This window comes from Monodelphis domestica, chromosome 1 (assembly GCF_027887165.1).
Source record: "Monodelphis domestica isolate mMonDom1 chromosome 1, mMonDom1.pri, whole genome shotgun sequence".
Classification (NCBI taxonomy): Eukaryota; Metazoa; Chordata; class Mammalia; order Didelphimorphia; family Didelphidae; genus Monodelphis; species Monodelphis domestica.
This window is the reverse complement of record NC_077227.1, coordinates 640,116,295-640,135,594: the sequence shown is the minus strand read 5'-3', so window position 1 is coordinate 640,135,594 and position 19,300 is coordinate 640,116,295. Positions and strand designations below refer to the sequence as shown.

The 19,300-nt window shown below is 36.2% G+C and overlaps 1 protein-coding gene and 1 non-coding gene across 2 annotated transcripts in view; both read right to left on the bottom strand.

Annotated features, from left to right (window-relative positions):
* CCT4 (chaperonin containing TCP1 subunit 4) overlaps window positions 1-15,524 on the bottom strand; it is a 30,605-nt gene extending 15,081 nt beyond the window's left edge. The window contains exons 1-7 of the mRNA XM_001374977.5: window positions 14,741-15,524; window positions 11,235-11,287; window positions 7,738-7,827; window positions 5,403-5,511; window positions 3,680-3,822; window positions 2,746-2,867; window positions 2,263-2,395 (exon numbers count right to left, since the gene is read on the bottom strand). Of these exons, the coding sequence (XP_001375014.1) occupies window positions 2,263-2,395; window positions 2,746-2,867; window positions 3,680-3,822; window positions 5,403-5,511; window positions 7,738-7,827; window positions 11,235-11,287; window positions 14,741-14,867 (777 nt within the window). The 5' untranslated portion in view covers window positions 14,868-15,524. The remainder of the gene's footprint in view (window positions 1-2,262; window positions 2,396-2,745; window positions 2,868-3,679; window positions 3,823-5,402; window positions 5,512-7,737; window positions 7,828-11,234; window positions 11,288-14,740) is intronic.
* Window positions 10,499-10,556, bottom strand: MIR12313 (microRNA mir-12313). Its single transcript, NR_162844.1, has one exon. It is a non-coding gene; the product is annotated as a microRNA mir-12313 (primary transcript).
* Window positions 15,525-19,300: the final 3,776 nt, after the last annotated feature.

The window sequence follows — 19,300 nt, the reverse complement described above, 5'->3', positions numbered from 1 at the left end:
AGCTATATGGGTTTTCTCCCCTCTCTAATTCCCATTTGTCACATGGGATGGCTTTTCAGGGAGGGGTTAGGTATGGGGTACTCTGATGACATAACAAAAAACATCAATAAAAAATTATATTAAAAAAGCTTAGATGAAGGCCCAGATGTCATCCAGTATTAAGTCAAATGTATTTGACAAAAGTTGGGAACAAATTTACTGGAAGACAGTCATGACCCAAGAAAACTGGTTAAGATAATAAACTCACCTAATCTAATAAAAATGAAATTCATAAATAAGTGGCAAGTCCTCTTTGATTTGAAACATTCAATTGTACATGTATAGGATAAGGGAAGCATTTCAAGATAGAAAGGCACAAAAAAGGTCTAGGTTTTAGTAGATTATCTCATATTAAAGGTTAACAGTATGACAATAACGAAAGAACACTAATGGGGGGCCAAAAGGTGGCTCAGTGGATTGTCCTGGGTTCAAATTTGACCTCAAGCACTTTCTAGCAGTGTGACCCTGGGCAAGTCAGGTAACCTCATAGCCTAGCCCTCATTGTTCTTCTGTCTTAGAAGTTAAGAGTTTAAAAAAACAAAACAAAACAAAACAAAGAACACTAAATGTGATTTTAGAGTGAATTCTTAGGAACTGTACTCAGAATAAGAGATATAATAGTTCTCTATTTTTCCCAATTTTCCCCAGGCAGACTATACATCATATTCAGTTCTGAGCATATTTTAGAAAGACCATTATAAAATGTAAAGTATGTAGAAGAAGGTGTCCAAGATAGTTAAGACTAGGGCATCATGGAATAGCATAATTTGTTATCAGAAATAAGAGCTATTGCTGTAGAAAAGGGAATATGTATACCTATGGGGAGTGAACCATGAAAGATATTTTCAAGTAAAGAAATAACACATGGAAGATTAAAAAATTAAGACTTGTGCTTGATTGCAGAGGCAAAACCTAAGAGAAATGGACAAAAGCTGCAGAGAAGTAGTTATTAGCTTGTTATAAGAAAAATATCATAACTAAATCCTAATCTGACAAAAAAGTGAAATGGACTTCTTCAGGAGGTCTTCAAAAGGCCACCAGTCATCAGAAATTATTGTAGAAGATCCCTACTGAGATAGGGTTAGATATAAACTAGACTACTAGATGACCTCTGAGATCATCTTCCAACTCTTATTTCTTTGATCATCTGAAAAAGATACCATAATAGTCCTTTCTATTGTTAAAATAAGAGAAACTACTATGTAGATGTGAATTAAGTAATATTTTAGGAGTAGAAATATTTGCTAGATATATAGACTACTTGTTTTTACTTATGTTTGCCACATGAAGTAAAAAAAAAAAGCAGATAAGATGACAGAAAGCCTGAGACAATTACTTGTGTTCACATCCTTTTAAATTATGTCTCTAGCAAAGGGCACTAAAAGACTGAATGCCCTTTGATCCAACCATAGCACTGCTGGGTCTGTACCCCAAAGAGATAATAAGGAAAAAGACTTGTAGAAGAATATTCATAGCCGTGCAGTTTGTGGTGGCAAAAAATTGGAAAATGAGGGGATGCCCTTCAATGGGGGAATGGCTGAACAAATCATGGTATATGTTGGTGATGGAATACTATTGTATTCAAAGGAATAATAAAGTGGAGGAATTCCATGTGAACTGGAATGATCTCCAGGAATTGATGCAGTGAAAGGAGCAGAACCAGGAGAACATTGTACACAGAGACTGATAGTGTGGTAAAATAAAATGTAATGGACTTTTCTAGTAGTAGCAATGCAATGATACAGAACTATTCAGAGGGACATATGAGGAAGAACTGTGGGAAAAGAAACACTGAAGAAAAACAACTGCTTGATCACATGGGTTGGTGGAGCTATGACTGGGAAAGTGGACTCTAAAAGATCACCCTAGTGCAAATATTAATAATAAGGAAATGGGTCTTGATTGATGGTACATGTTAAACCCAGTGGAATTGTGCATCAGATACAGGAGGGGGGTGGGAGAGGGGAGGGAAGGAACGTGAGGCTTGTAACCATGTACAATTATTCTAAATCATCTAATTAAATAAAAATTTTTTTAAAATTATGCCTCTGGGAAAGCAATATTATGGCCTTATTAGAATATTACATGGTATGTTGACTTTAAATATGCTAACAGAGTGCTTCCTGCAGGATAAAGACTTAAGGTAATTTAGGCTCTTTCCCATTTATAGGTGCTCAGGAATCTACTTAACTAACAGTAACAATAAGAACTGGATTTACTTACATCTGTTTTAGGAGCAGATAAACAAAACTGAATGAGACCAATCTTAGCTTTCTCAACTCTGGTTATGCCAGTATTTGCCACTTTCTGAGTTAGGACCAATCCTTCCACCAGTTCACAGTCGTCAATTGTCCCACTAAAATAGAAAGTAGAAAAAAATGCAAGCTTTAAACCTAAAGTTGTAAACAAAAAAGTTACAAAGTAACTTTAAGTTAAAAAGTAAACAAAAAAAGTTAGAACCTTTATAATTTGCATTGGTCTCATTTATAAGCATCTCTCATCTTACTTTTCTAATATAATGACAACTGAGAGAATAAATTCATACCAATCATAAAGACATTCAGAATTCCCAGTGATAGAATGAAAAAAAGGAAAAAGATTCCTGATTTTTGTTAGTCTAATTCTATTTTGTTTGGTCATAGGAGTCATGCTGATTTGAAACATTAACTTTGATTAATGAAAATAATAAGTATAGATTTTTCTCACCCAAGTTTCTTAACTATTTTAATGTCTCGAAGATCTACACTAGTAGCTGTTGTTGGGTCAATCACCTTCATCACAGCATCTACACTCATTGGAGAAAGCAGGCTTGAGTACTGAGATACAACCTACAAATATTTAATTTTTTTAAAGTCAGTTTTAAAATGCATAAAGAAAAATTGCTTACTATACACAAACACTATCTAAATAAACATAAACAGAGAAAAGTATTAACAGTTTGGTAGAAAAAAATTTTTCCTTCCATATTTATATATGAGGTAAATTTCTCCCAATATTTTAACTTTTTTTTAAAGCAAAAAAAAAATTAATAACTTAATATTTCAAATAGATTACATAATCTACAGTTGGGGAAAATGGTACAAAGTAGCATTAGGTACTTCTGCATACTCAGAGTCCCACAGTATCAACCAGGATCCCTATATACCTTCAGAATAGCAATAAGCTTCTTCAGTATTAAGGTAATGGCAGAATAGTTTTAACACATTTAAAAAGGCAATAATTCTGGGCACAATTCAATCTCAGTTCTATATCCAACAATCGGAAAAAAAATGTATGAGTAGCCCTGAGAAGCATAATGGGGGATAAAACAGTAAAATCAGAAAACAGAAGATGCTAAAACTATGAGTTAACCAAATTTCCAGTAAATTTTGAAGCATTTTTATGTTAATCTTTGAATTTGCTAAATGAGTAACAAGAATTAAATCATATTTACATGGCACTTAAAATTTACAAATCTAAAGGAAGTTCATGAAGGTGCTTCTGATTTAAGACAAAGTTATATCCTAAAAAGTTGCTCCATAATAATAACTTTTTCTCACCAACTATTAAGAAAAATTCCCATTTTTTCAATTTCCTATCACTAAATAGATTCCATAAAAACCAAAAGGGCAAAATCCAGTATTCTTTTAACTCTACATACCTTTGAGTTTAGTGAAGTGGTTGCACTATTTAGTAATGTTTCTCTGTCACTCAGTTCCACTGGCTGTGACATTTTAGTTAAGACTTCAACACCTTGATCCACAGCTTTTTGGAATGATTCAGAAATGATGGTTGGGTGAATCCCTGTAAAGTTTGAAACTCGCGTTAATTAATTAGTAGAATTACATTTTTTTTTACTACTGCATATTCATTAAACTGTTTTAATATCTATTACACTATTTTAAGAATGACCATTAAAAAAAAAGCAAATTACAGAATAGACAAAAAAGAGCAGCAAAAGATTATAGTAAACTGATAATTTAATAAAACCAAAGATCAAGGATTTGGGGATGACAAATCACTGCTTGGAAAAAATTGCTGGGATAACTAAAAACTAGCATGGCAGAAACTAGATATAGGCCAAAATTGTGTAAGATCAAAATGAACACATAATCTAGACATAAAAGGAAATACTGTAAGTAAATCAGAAGGACAGGGAACATACTACCTCTCAGATTTATGAATAATAGAGAAATTTATGAGTAAACAAGATAGAAAGCACTGTGAAATATAAAATGTTTAATTCTGAATACATTAAATTGAAAAGTTTTTGAAGTATTAAACAAACACTCATTGTCAAAAATAGAAGGAAAGCAGAAAATGGAAAACATTTTTATAAACAGCCCATCAGCAAGAGGCTTTATATATAGAATATATAATGAATTCTGTCAAATGTATAAGAATAAGAACAATCCCCCAATTTTCAGATGAAGAAATCAAAGTCATATATAGGTATATGAAGAAATGCTCTGGATCACTGATTAGAGAAATGCAAACCAAAACAATTCTAACACATCACACCTCACATCCACCAGACTGGCTAACATGACAAAAGGGCAAAATAACAAATGTTGGTGAAGATGTGGAAAAACGAGGACCGTAATTGGTGGAGCTGTGAAATGATCCCAAATATTTTGGAGAGCAATTTGGAATTATTCCTGGTTATAAAACTGTGTATATCCTGATCTTCTCAAGGAGATCAAGGAAAGAGAAAAAGAACCTACGTGTTACAAAATATTCACCACAGCTCTCTTTTTGGTGGCAAAAAATTGGAAACTGAGGAGATGCCCATCAACTGGGAGAGATGGCTAATCAAACTGTATATGATTGTGATGGAATACTACTGCACCATAAGAAAAGATGAACCAACTGATTTTTAAAACCTGAAAACTATTTAAGATAATGAACAGTGAAATGATAGAACCAGGCGAATAATCTGTGAATGTTACCTCCAGAAAGTAAATAGAAAAATAATACAAGACAGACTTAATTTGTATGAACATATTGGCCTCCATGATAATATCCTATGTGATGTGGGGAGGTGAAGGAGTTGGAACAGTAAAAATATAAAAATTAAATATACAGGAGATCTGTGATTTCATTTGTGTAGTATCTTCTTTTTCTTTACATAAAGAAGTGGTTGTTTTGTTTGGATTTGTAAACATTTGGAATAATTAAAAATTTTAAAAGAAAAAAAATTACATTGTTGTTTTGAGTTTTATTAGAGTTTCTGTCCAAGAAAAACCAGTATACAATTAGTATAAGAAAAATAAGTCTTATTCACTCATGAAAGATATTATTACTAAATAAACCTTAATAATTGTACAAAAAAAAAAATCACCTTTATCTGACTGTTACTTAGCAATAACACAGACCAAACCTACCCTTTTGAAGAAGTTTGGTACAGGAGTCCAAAAGAGATCCAGCAATGATAACAACAGATGTGGTACCATCACCAGCTTCAATATCTTGTGCTTTTGAGAGCTCCACCAACTAAAAAAGAAAATTCAGAAAGTTGCCCAATTTAGTGAGAAGACACATTAAGGGTTGATATCAGGTCAATAACCTTATTAGAGTACTATAATAGTCTTGGCAAGATCATGAGGTTTTGATTACCCATAAAGCTTTAGAATGAGTTTCAGTATATAAATTTATGGTAAAATCTTTTTTTTTAGCTAATAAAAAAAGCAAGTTCCTAAGAGTGGGGAAAAAACCTAAATGCTGTAGTGTCATAGATCTGCCTTTCTAGAAAACCTAAAATTCCACAAAAGAATGTTCCCCCCGCTCCCAACTATCTGCCACTATCCTGCCCTAATAAAAGCATTAGAATGAAAATTCGGCAAAACTGGGGGGGGGGGGGGGGGGAGGAAGAGTGATAACAGAATTTATGCTCCCTAGATACAGAATCTCATGTCATGACCATTAATTTGATTCTAGAACATTCATTCATCCACATAAGGGCTATTCATTTGCCCTATCATAGTATGTAAGTAACTGTGTGTTCTCAAAGGCTATTAGGGAATACAAATTCTGGTCAGTCCTACCCAGGTAGAAAAACTAAGAATGGGATCAGGATAGTGAGGTACAAAGATGCATACTAGGAGATTGGCCTTCAAGTAATGAATGTCAGCAGTATGATATGGAAGCCAAAAAGCCATTCTAGCCAGTTTGGGAGTATTGGCACTGAAATGACACTTTTAAAAGTTTATTTAAGAATATTTTCCCATTGTTACATGAATCATGTTCTTTCCCACCCCCCTCCCATAGCCAACAAGCAATTCCACTGGGTTTTACATGTGTCAATGATGAAGACCTATTTCCATATTATTAATATTTACACTAGGGTGATCCTTTTAGAGTCTATATCCCCCAATCACAGCCTCATTGAACCACATGATCAAGCAGTTGTTTGAAATGATACTTTTTAAAGAAATAATAGTGATCCAGCCATAGTACTGCTGGGTTTGTACCCCAGAGATAATTAAGGAAAAATACATGTACAAAAATATTTACAGCTGTGCTCTTTGTGGTGGCAAAAAACTGGAAAATGAGGGGATGCCCTCCAATAGGTGAATGGCTGAACAAATTGTAGTATATGCTAGTGATGGAATACTATTGTGCTCAAAAATAATCATGAACTGGAGGGATTCCATGTGAACTGGAATGATCTCCAGGAATTGATGCAGAGTGAAAGGAGCAGAACCAGAAGAACATTGTACAGAGACAGATCCATTATGGCACAATCGAATATAACAGACTTTTCTACTAGCAGCAATGATCCAGGGCAATCCAGAGGAACTGATGAGAAAGAACACTATCCACATCCAGAGAAAGAACTATGGGAGCAGAAATGCAGAAGAAAAACATGTTCGATCACATAGTTCGATGAGGATATGATTGGGGTTTTGATGTTAAAAGATCACTCTATTGCAAATATGAAAAGCATGGAAATAGGTTTTGAACAATGATACAGGTATAACCAGTGAACTGCTTATCAGCTTGAGAAGGGGGGAGGAAAAGAACATGAATCATGTAACCATGGAAAAATCAATTTCAATGCCTGACATTGTGCTGGTGTTGAGGATACAAAGACAAAAGTTAGCCTCCTTCAAGGAGCTTAAACTAGAGGAATATAAGTAAGTTCTCAAATAAATAGTATAAATGCAAAAGAAATAAAGAGTGATGAGCTGGGGAAGACTAGAAACTGAAGGAATTAGGAAAGGAGTTGACTGAATGATACTTGAAGGATTTGGCACAAGAAGTGAGCTTTGAAGGTGACTACCTGCTCCAAAAGGTACATGTGAATACAGAATACTCCAGGCAGAAAGAGAAAGCCTTTGGAAAGGCACAACAATAAAAGGACAGAATGTCTTGTATGGTAAACAAGTAGGATATCTTGGCTAGCTTAAAGGACAGTAATCTGATTTGGAGAAAGCTGTAGAGTTTGACGTGAAGAACGTTCAATGCTGACCAATGTAGTTTGCATTTGATGCTAAAAGTAATTATTGTTAATCATTGATGGTTCAAGACTAAATTTTAAAGAGGAGCAGGAGCATACTGTGTCAGTGGACAGAATGCTCAAACTAACAAAAATCGTAAGACTCTCAAATTACTGAAGATGCAACAAATGTTCATCATACTTAAGATATCATGAAGATTATAAAATAAAATTTTAAATTATTTTTTGTTTGTAATATAAAAGAAAAACTATAAATTTACCATCCTAGCTGCTGGATGCAAGACCTGCATTTGTTTCAAAATTGTAGCACCATCATTGGTAATAGTCACATCGCCTTTTCCATCTTGAATCTAGGAAAAAAAAAAAGACAAAATGAATTTCTCTAGTCAACATTAACTTCCAAAAATGTTCTATTCATATTTAAAAGCTTAATGATAATGCCTGTATTATCTTTTATGTATAATGCATCTAATTTCTTAACACCCCAATACCTTCACAATTGCCTTTATTTTATGCTTGACATATTAGCCCCATTTCATTGATTAGAAAACTGAGGCTAAGAAAAATGAGAACATCTTCACCATATTTCATAGTAAATTAGTAAATAGAGAGCACTGGCCTACAGTTGGCAACATTTGAGTCCAAATCCTGCCTTAAACACTTATTAGCTATGTATATGTGTTTATAGGCAAGTCATTTAACTTCTATTTGGCTTCAGATTCCTCAACTGTAAAATGGAGATCATAATAGCACCTACCAGATATGACTGTTGACAGGATCAAATAAGATAACATTTGTAAAATGTTTAACACAGTGCCTGGCACATAATAAGGCATTTAAATGCTTATTCCATCCCACATAAAACCGAAATTGCCTAACTTATAGCTTATTCCTTTTTAGAACTCCTTCAATAGCCCTTTATTTTAACTGAGTGTACAAAATTAAGAAATTTTCAAATAATATTTCTTAATGATATTGGTACATAGTTCTTTACTTTTACTTTAGCATGTTTAAGTAGTAGTATTAAAATTATGTCATTAAAGGAATCCGTTAAAAATGCCTTCTCAATTTTTTTAAGAATATGTATAGCACTAATACTGGTCTTTTAAAAGTTGATAGAATTTGTCCATGAATCCATCAGGACCAAGTCCCTGTCCCCACCCTTTGGTAGTTCCTTTACAACTAGTTATATTTCCTTTTCTGAGGCCGTATTGTTTAAAATCTCTATTTGGTTTTCTGTTAAAGTACTTAATATTTTTAACAGTATTCTATTTTTCTGATGTTCAACTGCAAACTAGCTTCTGACAATTTAAAAAATTTCTTTCCTTTTTTATGTGTAGGTGCTATCACTTCATTTATTTTTATTTACTATTTTGTTTTGGGTTTTTTGCCCTCTTCTTTTTTGGTTTCTAGTATATTTATTTTAATTTTAATCTCTCTTTTTTTGTGTTTATCATGGGTTAGCTTTCCAATTTCAAAAAATGAACATTTAATCAATTAATTCTCTCCTTTTTGATTTTGCTAATCCATGTTGGTAAGGATACAATTTTACTCTACAGACTGCTTTAGCTATCTCCAAAAAATGTTGTCATTTCATTATTATAAATTTCTTTCATATTAGCAAATGAGGAATATTTAATAATTATGGCTGAGAAAAAAACATCATCAAAATTAATTTAGCTTTAATGCTTTATCAATCAAAAAAATATCCCTTATAAAATTTGGTCAAATAATAAAATTAATTTGAAAAAACAATGAATCTAGAATATCAAGGGAAAGTGAAAAAAAAAGATAAGAAGGAATAACACTTCTAGAGCTCAAAATCATTAGTATTAGCTTTAAAAGTGGGGTGGGCGTGGCAGCAAAACTAGGAAGCAAGCTGCCAGAAATTAGGCTTAGAAATATGTTTTTGTTTGTTTTAAGCAGTGTCTAATTCTTTGTGACATTTGGGGTTTCCTTAGCAAAGATACTGGAGAGATTTTCCACTTCCTTCTCCAGCTCATTTTAGAAAAAGACACTGAGGCAAATAAGGTTAAGTGACTTGCCCAGGGTCACACAACTAGTAAGTATTTGAGGTCGGATTGGAACCGAAGTTTTTCTGATTCCAAGCCCAGTGCTCTCTCTACTGCACAACAACCCAGCTACCTCAGAGATATCATAATCCACAATAAATTCAAAGTGGACACATGATCTGAACAATAAAGATCATATTGCCAAGAAATAATTTTTTTAATTATGAGATTATATCTTTTTCACAGCTCTTGATGTGAAATATATTCTTATTCAAACAAGTAAAAGAGGCAATCACGAAATATAAAATTGATAACTTTGATTACATGAAACTGAAAAGCTTTTACATAAATAGGGGAAAATATTTGTATCAATTTTCTATAAATGTTGATAGCATGCTCTCCCCCTGTACTCCCAAAGCCATTCCTCTTAAGTCAAAGGATCTAAGGTCCTCAGAAGAGAAATTATAAACTATCAACAACAATACTATTAACAATCATACAAAAGAATACCCTAAATCACTAATAACAAGAGATGTTAATCAAAACAACCCAGAGATTTTACCTCACACTCTGCAAACTGGAAAGATGGCAAAAAAAAATGGTAATAATTTATGTTGGAAGGATGATGGGAAGATATGCATACTAGTACTGTTGGTGGAAAGTAAATGAATCAGAAGCAGAGTGGAAACCATTCAGAACAATGTAAATAGATTGAAATGTTCATACTCTTTGACCCAGATATTTCATTACTAAGCTCATACCTTAAGGAGGTCACTGAATAAAATTCCATACATACCAAAACAACTCCTTTACCTAATTACACCAAAGTTACATTTCTATTCCTAAGAATTGTATAAACTAACAAGCTCAACAATATAACAAGTTATATGTAACTTAGGGTCTTGATTTTTCCATATCTGAGAAATGGATTATATTCCCACCATGAAATTGGAAAGAAAAGAGAAGCTAAGAAGAGGGATAAGTGGGAAAGGTGAACAGATGTAGCATACCAGACACTTTAGCATCTTGGAAGTCAATCAATCACACTTCCAAGATGCTAACATGTCTGGTATGCTACAACAGGTTTCTCGGTTCTCCAAATTCAAGAGCTTAATAACATAGCTTCAAAATTTGGATTGCAGATCTGGAAATTCTCAGATTGTTATTCAACAATTTAATATAAGGTCAAAACAGCTTCACTTTAAAAATTATGCTTCTGGGGGCAGCTGGGTAGCTCAGTGAATTGAAAGCCAGGCCTAGAGATGGGAGTTCCTAGGTTCAAATCTCGTCTCAGATATTTCCCAGCTGTGTGACCCTGGGCAAGTCACTTAACCCCAATTGCCTAGCCCTTACCACTCTTCTGCGTTGGAGTCAATACACAGTATTGATTCCAAGATGAAAGGTAGGGGTTTAAAAAATAATAATAAAATAAAAATAAAAATTATGCTTCTGGGGGCAGCTGGGTGGCATAGTGGACTGAGAGCCAACCCAGAGATCCTAGCTAGGTTCAAATCTGGCCTCAAACACTTCTTAGCAGTGTGATCCATGGCAAGTCACTTAACCTCCCCTGCCTAGCAGCCCATACCATCTTTCTGCCTTAGAACCAATTGGTTCTAAGACAGAAAGTAAGGATTAACACACACACACACACACACACACACACACACACACACACACACACACACCCTATTCCTAATAAACAATTAAAGTCCAATGAATAGTATTTTACAAACTTTTTTTTTTACCATTTTGTCCATTCCTTTCGGTCCAAGGCTAGTTCTAATAGCATCTGTAACCGCTGTAAAAAGAGGGGAAAAGTTAGTAGTCATTTTTTGGCATTAAAAATTGCACATTTTTATCAAATACACAAATTATAAACCTAGCACAAGTATAATTAATTCTTTCCATTCTTTATTGAAATCTAAATATATATATATATATATATATATATATAAAATTTCAGTTTTTCATTATAAATCCACTATATACAATACTTGGGAGTTATTCTATAATATTATAATAGGAAAACCAAGTTTGTGGATTCATCCTGCTTTTCTTCAAATATGCTAAGACTCCAGTTACAGGTTCACATTCTTTTTTTTTTTAACCCTTACCTTCCATCTTGAAGTCAATACTGTGTATTGGCTCCAAGGCAGAAGAGTGGTAAGGGCTAGGCAATGGGGGTTAAGTGACTTGCCCAAGGTCACACAGCTGGGAAGTGTCTGAGGTCAGATTGGAACCCAGGACCTTCCATCTCTAGGTCTGACTCTCAATCCACTGATCCACCCAGCTGCCCCCAAAGTTTCACATTCTTAAAACAAATGAAATTTGGAATTTTAAAGCTACTGGTATAGTAAATTCAAGAATTGTTTTAAATGTTAAAAGACCAAGAAAAATCAAAGCACAGTACTTACACCTAACCTGAAAGCATAGCTTAGTCCCAGATAGCTGAGAAGTAACCATAGTATGAATAGAATATTTATTCATATCGGAATAAAGAATAAATCTTTTCTCTGAACAATGGCAGCATGAAATCATTTAGAAAGAATCAATGTCACATGAGCTAGAATTCAAATTATACAATTTTAGAGGTCAACTACAGTAATGTAAATAAAGATAACACTAAAAAACAACAGAATTCAGATTGAATAGTTAGTTCCAAATGATGGAACTAAAATTTCTCTTGTCATTAAGAAAAGGTAAACAAGACAAACAGTTGCTGTGCTGTCAGTCACAATCACTTATTATTAGATGTCTTTGTTTAACTTTTTAAAAATAGACAGGAACTATGGAGGAAAAAGTATCTTCTTGGGAAGTGGAACTGCCAAAACAAAACAGGTAATTTTTTTAAAATTAGGTTAAATTTTTAAAAAGCTATTATATAGGTTATTTCCCCCCCATCCAAGTTATTTTATAATCAATCAATCCTTTTAAAAGTTATGATGGGGCAGCTTGGTGGCTTGGTGGATTGAATCAGGCCCAGAAATGAGAGGTCCTAGTTTCAAATGTGGCCTCAGATACTTCCTACCTGTGTGGCCCTGGGCAAGTCACTTGACCCCCATTGCCCAGCCCTTACCACTTTTCTGCTTAGAACCAATACCCGGTATTTATTCTAAGACAGAAGGTAAGAGTTTTAAAAAAATAAAAGTTATGACACCTAACTCAAATGTTAGAAAAGCATAACAACTTTCAGAAAGGCTAAAATATAACCCTCCAACTAAGGCATTTGAATGATCCTTAAAAGGAGTCAATAACTATCATCCAAGGAAAAAAAGAATGAATTCCTCAAAGTCAAGGTTTCATTTTGCCTTTTGTAATAAATGGACACCTAGTACAGCATCTTGATATGTTGAGTTCAATTAAGTAATCAGTTTATTTAGGGTTAGGAACCAGTCCTGTGAATTACAGGTTGTTCAGTAATTTTCAATGTCAGATTCTTCATGGCTCCATTTGGGATTTTCTGGTAAAGATAATGGGAGTATTTTGCCATTTCCTTTTCCAGTTGATTTTACAGATAAGGAAACTGAAGCAAAGTTACATGACTTGCCCAGGGTCACACAGTTAATAAGTGTATAAGGCTGGATTTGAATCTTCCAGATTCCAAGCTTTGCAACCATCTAGTCGCTCCAGTGAATTTTATTAGTATAAAAAATTTCTGGCAGAAGAAAACTTCCTCTACCAATGCAGGTAGACACCTTCTACAGAGTTAAGAGTTGCCTAGAGTGCAAGGACAGGTTAAGTGACATAGCCATTCCAGTATAAGATCACCATGAGGACTTAAACCCAGCTCTTCTTGGAGCTGAGGTCAGGTCTCTGTCCATTATACCATGCTGCCTATCTTGCAGAATCTTAAAACAAGTAGATTTTTGGAAGTGAAAGGCTATTTGAAATCATATAATTGGTAAAGTGAAAGAGTTTAATTTAGAAAAGAGAATTTGGACTTAAGGAATTAGATTTGGTTCAAATCCTGCCATAAGTAATAATGGGGCCCGAGTTCCCCATCTGTAAAATGAGATGGTTGGACCATATGATTAATAGTAACTGCCATTTATATAGTACTTTAAAGTCTGTAAAGTGCTTTACACACATTTAAGCTTCTAGGAAATTGAGGCTCAGAAAAGAATGGGTCTTGCCCAGTCATATATAGCTAAAGTCCTACTACTTGTTAAGAGCTGTAGTCGGAACTTGTTTCTTGATTATTAGAAACCACTATTTTTTATACCAAAACAGTATGTCACAAGAGGAAGTACAAATCCCTCTGCTAGTCTCAAACCACTAGTCCTTGATTTAGCTACACACACAAAAAAAATTACTTTTTTGATTAGCTCTAGGCTCAAATTCAGACTTTCCACAATAATCGTTCAATGATTTTAAAACCTCAATTTTTTTTTCCTCCCTGGTACTAAGAGCCGTATAGTTTGGTCTAGGGAACTTACTTGAACCTCCAGACTGCAGAGATCTATCTGCATCTTCCATCCTCACTATCCATGCCCTTTCGGTAGCCTATTTAACTGCTCATTCCTAACAGTTTTTTAACTACATTATTTTATTTGAAAATCAGATCTCTAAATTGCTACTACAGATATCACTATGGTTACTGCTCACTTCCAGCAGACCTCCATGTTTTGTAGAGAGTAGCAATGCCAGAAATTTGGTGAATTCCAAATACTAAGTGGAATTTCAAATACAACCAAACCAGCATTTATTTAGGAGCCTACTATGTGTGCCAGGCATTGTGCTAGGAAAAAAAACTTTAAAAGGCAAAAACCAATTCCTGTTCTCATACAGCTAACAGTTTAATGAGAGGCAACAATTATATTAAAATAAGATGGCAGTCTAAGAGGAAACAGGACGAAGTCTAAGGAGACCCAGGAAAGGCACTTCGTAAAAGGTTGGGGTTTAAACTGGGGCTCGAAGGAAGCCAGAGAATTCAGATAATGGAAAAGTGAAGGCATGGGCATGAGCCGGGGCAGGGGGAGGGGGTACGTAAAAATGCACGGAGTGGATGAATAGGCTGACTTGAGCAGGAAGGGGAAAAAGAAAAGCCAGGGGAAGAGGAACCAATCATGGACACGCTGGGGTCTGGGGCAAGCTGGGCGAGGGGGAAACCCCATGAAGCTCTTTCGAGCCACTCCTCGAGAGCAGCCATCACGCAGAAGCTGACTTAATCGAGAGAGACCCCCGACCTAGGCCTGGTCCAGCCCTTCCCTCGCGGGCGTCAGGGCGCAGGCGCGGCCCCCGCATTCGCTACCTTTGGCGGCAGAAATGTTGCTGAAGCGGATCTGGGCCGGTTTGTCCCGATCCTGGTAAGCGCCTCTCCCTCGATTGCCGGAACCTCCGGCAGGCCCGTTGTTCCTGGGACCCATGTTCTCCGGCATAATCAGTCAGACTCGGCGCAGTTCTGTGGCAACTCAAGAGCCCCGGATGGACGTGGATTGTGTCCGACCCGTAGACTAACGGTGAGGGACCAACACTTCCACGAAGCTTCCAGAAATCAGCGCCGGCGCCTGAGCAGAGGAGGGCGGAGGCGGGCACAACGGGTCCTGCCTCGCAGAGCCCCAGAAGTGACGTCAATAAGAGTCGTCTATGTGGCGCGCCGGAACCCTGAGAAGCCCAAAGTGGCGCTCGGAAAGAAAAAACGTTCTCAAATTGCTGGGAGGGAAGAAGAGACGAGTTATTAAATCTATTGGCGTCGTTCCTAGTTAATTCCGGGGGAAGAGATGGTTCTAACTTGCTTATAGAAGGGAGCGAGGTGGAGAAAGGCAAATTCGAGACACCTCTCTTTCTCTGCCGCAAGGCCCCCACGCATGGAAAGGGAGGGTTCTAGGACGCTTTGTCAGTTCTCTATTTCTCTTTGGAGAGTAGGTCCTCGGTAAAGTTCTTTGTCAGAGTAAAAGTAGGCATGGGCTGTCTTTCATTCCCTTGGGTTGGGTCAAGGTAGCAATTGTCGATTCCAGGAGGAAAGTAGTCCACTAGCATCTATTAAGAGCCTCCCATGTGCCAGGCGTGGTGCTAAGCTTGGAATACAAAAGCCAAAGACAGCCCGTGTTCTCACGGAGTTCACAATCTAATGGAGTTGACAAGGAATTTATACACCCACACCCAATCCTGTGTGTATGTATGTGTGTGTGTCAAGACACACACATACATACACACAGGATTAAACTCGAGGGGTTTGGGAAAAGCTCTCCTCGAGCCTCCCATGACATTCTTTCCTCTCCCCCTACAAATCTTGCCTCAAACTTAATGCTACTAGTGTTGAATACCTCACATCTCCCCTCCTCATCTTACATCGCTCAGATGTCTTCTCCCACTATCCCTTTCACCCCTATCACATGAAAAGATCACCAAAAGCCAAGGCAAACTCTTTACAAGTACCCTTGATCCCACCCATCCCATCTTCTCTTGCCCCCTTTATCCCTGTTCTTGCGATACTCTCTTAATCTTTCCCTATCAGGTTGTTTCTCTGCAGTATATGACTGCCACCTCAGCATTTCTCTTAGAAGTTCTAGTTTTCTAGTTTCTAGTTTTCTAGGTTTCTAGTTAATCACGTCTCCTTAGCACTTCAGGGTGGGATATATCAGTCCCTTACAGAACTGGCGATAGCAAAATTTGTCACAGTTCTTGGGTACATTGGTCTTCTCATTACTCACTGTAGCAAAAGCAGAAAACCTTGTTAGACTCTGCAGCTCCTTTCTTTAGCTATTTCACTTGGGTTACCATTTCCCAAATGCCCTCCATCTATCAACTTCCTAATATTTTTTGACTGATAGATCTTATCCTCACAACTGACTTGGCCAACTACAAATTTCTTCTCTAATCTTTCATGGTTCTTACTACTATATAGCAACCTTTAATTTTTTCAGCAACTAACTCTTGAATTTCTTACAGTGGTGCTTCACACCTCTCCTTGAGTTAGTTACCTGCATTACTCTAAAGTGTCTCTGTCAACACAGGACTGCCAACCATCATGAGCTTCCTCTTCTTCCCTATGTCCCTATGTCAACTAAGAAAAACCTATCCCTTGAATATTGAGGAGTTCTGGTTGAGTTAAAAAGATTATTTATTAGAAGGGAAAGTGTGTGCCGGCCCAAAATGGAGATCCCACAGACAGAGAAGGGTGGAGACAATGTATGCTTTCAAACCACAAGGAGTGATTTGGAAAAGTTGAGGGTGGAGAATGGACAGTCTCTTCAAAAGAGAGGTGGAATGCAAAGGCAGGATGTTTTAGGATGATAGGTAGGCTGACCACAAGGCAACTTTAGGTAGAGTATATGATGCAGCTCAGCAAGATCAGCCAGAGAACACCTGTGAAGGTATACACTCCTGATTCACTCTTTATTAGAGATAGGAGTACTCTGTGTCCAGTGCATCTGTATTTAGTAAAGTAGCTTATGGAAAAGACATATTAGTTTCAGGAATATTTTCACATCTGCAACAAGTCACTTTTGTAATTCACTATGTTAAAGTATAGAAACTGTGCTTTAGTAGTAAGGTATACTAAGCCAAAGATTCTCTATTTCAAGTCAGAAACAGTTTCAACAGATTATTTCTCTATTTCAAGTAATAGTAGTTTCTCCTCAGATTACTTCTCTATTTCAAGTGGCACCCAGAGCAGTATCCCCTATGTACCAGCATCCCTGTACTCAGCATTTCTCATTTCTATGTCCATTCAGTCTCAGGTTCCCTTAGTAGTCTCTAGTCACAGTCAGTCAGAGAACAATAGTCATTGCAAGAAGAAATAGTTTCCCCTCAGATTACTTCTCTATTTCAAGTGGCACCCTTAGTCTGACTGTACCCAACAATCCCACAGGCAGGAAAGAAAGATAGTAAAGATGTTCAAACAAGTAGTTTTTGATGTGATGATCATCGAAACCATTGCCTGCTATTGGGTATACCATATACTATACAGCAAGATAACCCAAATGTTAGTGGAAACTGTGGATTATGTTAGTAATGTTACAATGACTGTTTTACAACTACTATTTCAACATGAATTGGTTCTCTGGCAACTCCTGGCACAAGTAAAAATAATCTTTATGGCTGTGTTGCAGACTCTATCCCAAGTCAAGAAAGTATTCAGATTCATGGTTCCCCTCAAGACAGAGAAGATTATGGCTGTAGATATGAATTAGAAGGCATGATTAAGGCTGTATTTGAACAACTGATCAAGGAAAAAGGTCTAGATCTAGTTATAGGCAAGGACAATGGGCAAACAGAAAATGCACCTCAGGAAACTGAAGGTGACAATGAAAATGAGAACCAGGCTGCTAATGACCCTGAGAAAATCTGTCCATTGAAGGAGGTCACCAAGCTGACTACCAATGCTGGTGTGATCCACTCAAAAGCCCATAGTCAATTCAGTCCCCAGGAACTTGAATCCATAAAATGCCATTTTCCAAAATTTGTGGACAATCCTTTTAAGTCCCACCAAGAGCTTAAAAGGGCATTTCAGATCTTTGATCCAGATTTCGAGGATGTTGAATTTCTTTTGTCTAAAGTGTTCAGCCCCCATGAACAAAGGCAATTTGTGGAGAAGACTAGATCTGATAGAAATTTGACCAGCTGGCCAACAGTAGGTCAAAGAGGGGATATGGACTTTGCAAATCCAACTGCCATGTCATACCTTAGACAGTGCAGAGAGGATTTATTGCAAGCCATTACATTATGCTGTTCTAAGTCAAAGGCATGGGCCAAATATGATAAGATCAGGCAGGATAAAATGGAACATCCTGCCACATACATAGACCATCTGTCAGAGATGGCAGAGTCAATCTTAGGTCTAGAAGCTGATACTGAAGAGAAGGCTGGCCATGTACGTAGGCAATTTCTTAGGGGATGAACACCCAATTTGAAAGTGTTTTTCAAGAACTATTTCCCTAAGTACGACTCAGATTCACTGAATGAGTTGAGAGAGGCAACAAATTACCTACATGAAAATAATTTAGAACAGAGTAAGCAAGTCTAAGACTTGAAAGATAAGTTAGAGAGGACAGAGAATGATTTAAAACAAAAGGAAATTGAAGGAATTAAAAATCTGAACATGGTTAGGACTTACACAAAATCTTCTCAAAAGATACCAAGTTACAGGGCAAGATCAGTGCAAAGAGAAACTAGGGAGTGTTTCTTTTGCTACCGGAAAGGCCAATTGATCAGTAACTGTTTTTTAAAAAAGAAACATGATAGTAATAACAGAGATAAACAGAATGCACAAACTAGGTACAAGAAGTCCACCTGTTGTTCACATTGTAAGTTAAAGTCCTCACAGCAAGCTCCAGACTTAAATGAGATGCAAAAGGCCATAGAAACTGAAGGAAAACCAAAGTATTCAGATATTGTTAGAAGGGAGTTATGATGCCAAGCCCATAAATTATACAGTGTGACAAATAATAGGAATAATGACAATGAGGCTGCAGTTGAAAATAATAGTGAAAACTAGGGAAATAGTGAAAATTCTGTGCAAAGATATGAATCTGTGAATGATAGCCATTGCAATAAGGCAAGAGAAAGGCAGAGAAAGATTAAAGAATATGAGGCAGAAATTAAGGAAATGACATCTCAGATAGTAAATGAGATGAAAGCCTTTGAAATGAGTTGTACAATAACTAAACAGGAAAAGTCTGTAAAGGAAATAAAATCATTCCTAGAGAACTTTTTCCAGTGTAGAGTGGATAAAGGGATTGAATTATGCAAGAGAAAAAGAAAGAAAAAGTCACAAGAACTCAAACAAAAGTTTGTGACTGATACAGAGACACATAATTTCAATTCTTTAAAGGTTACTGTTGCTAAAGATGACAATGCTTTAAAACCA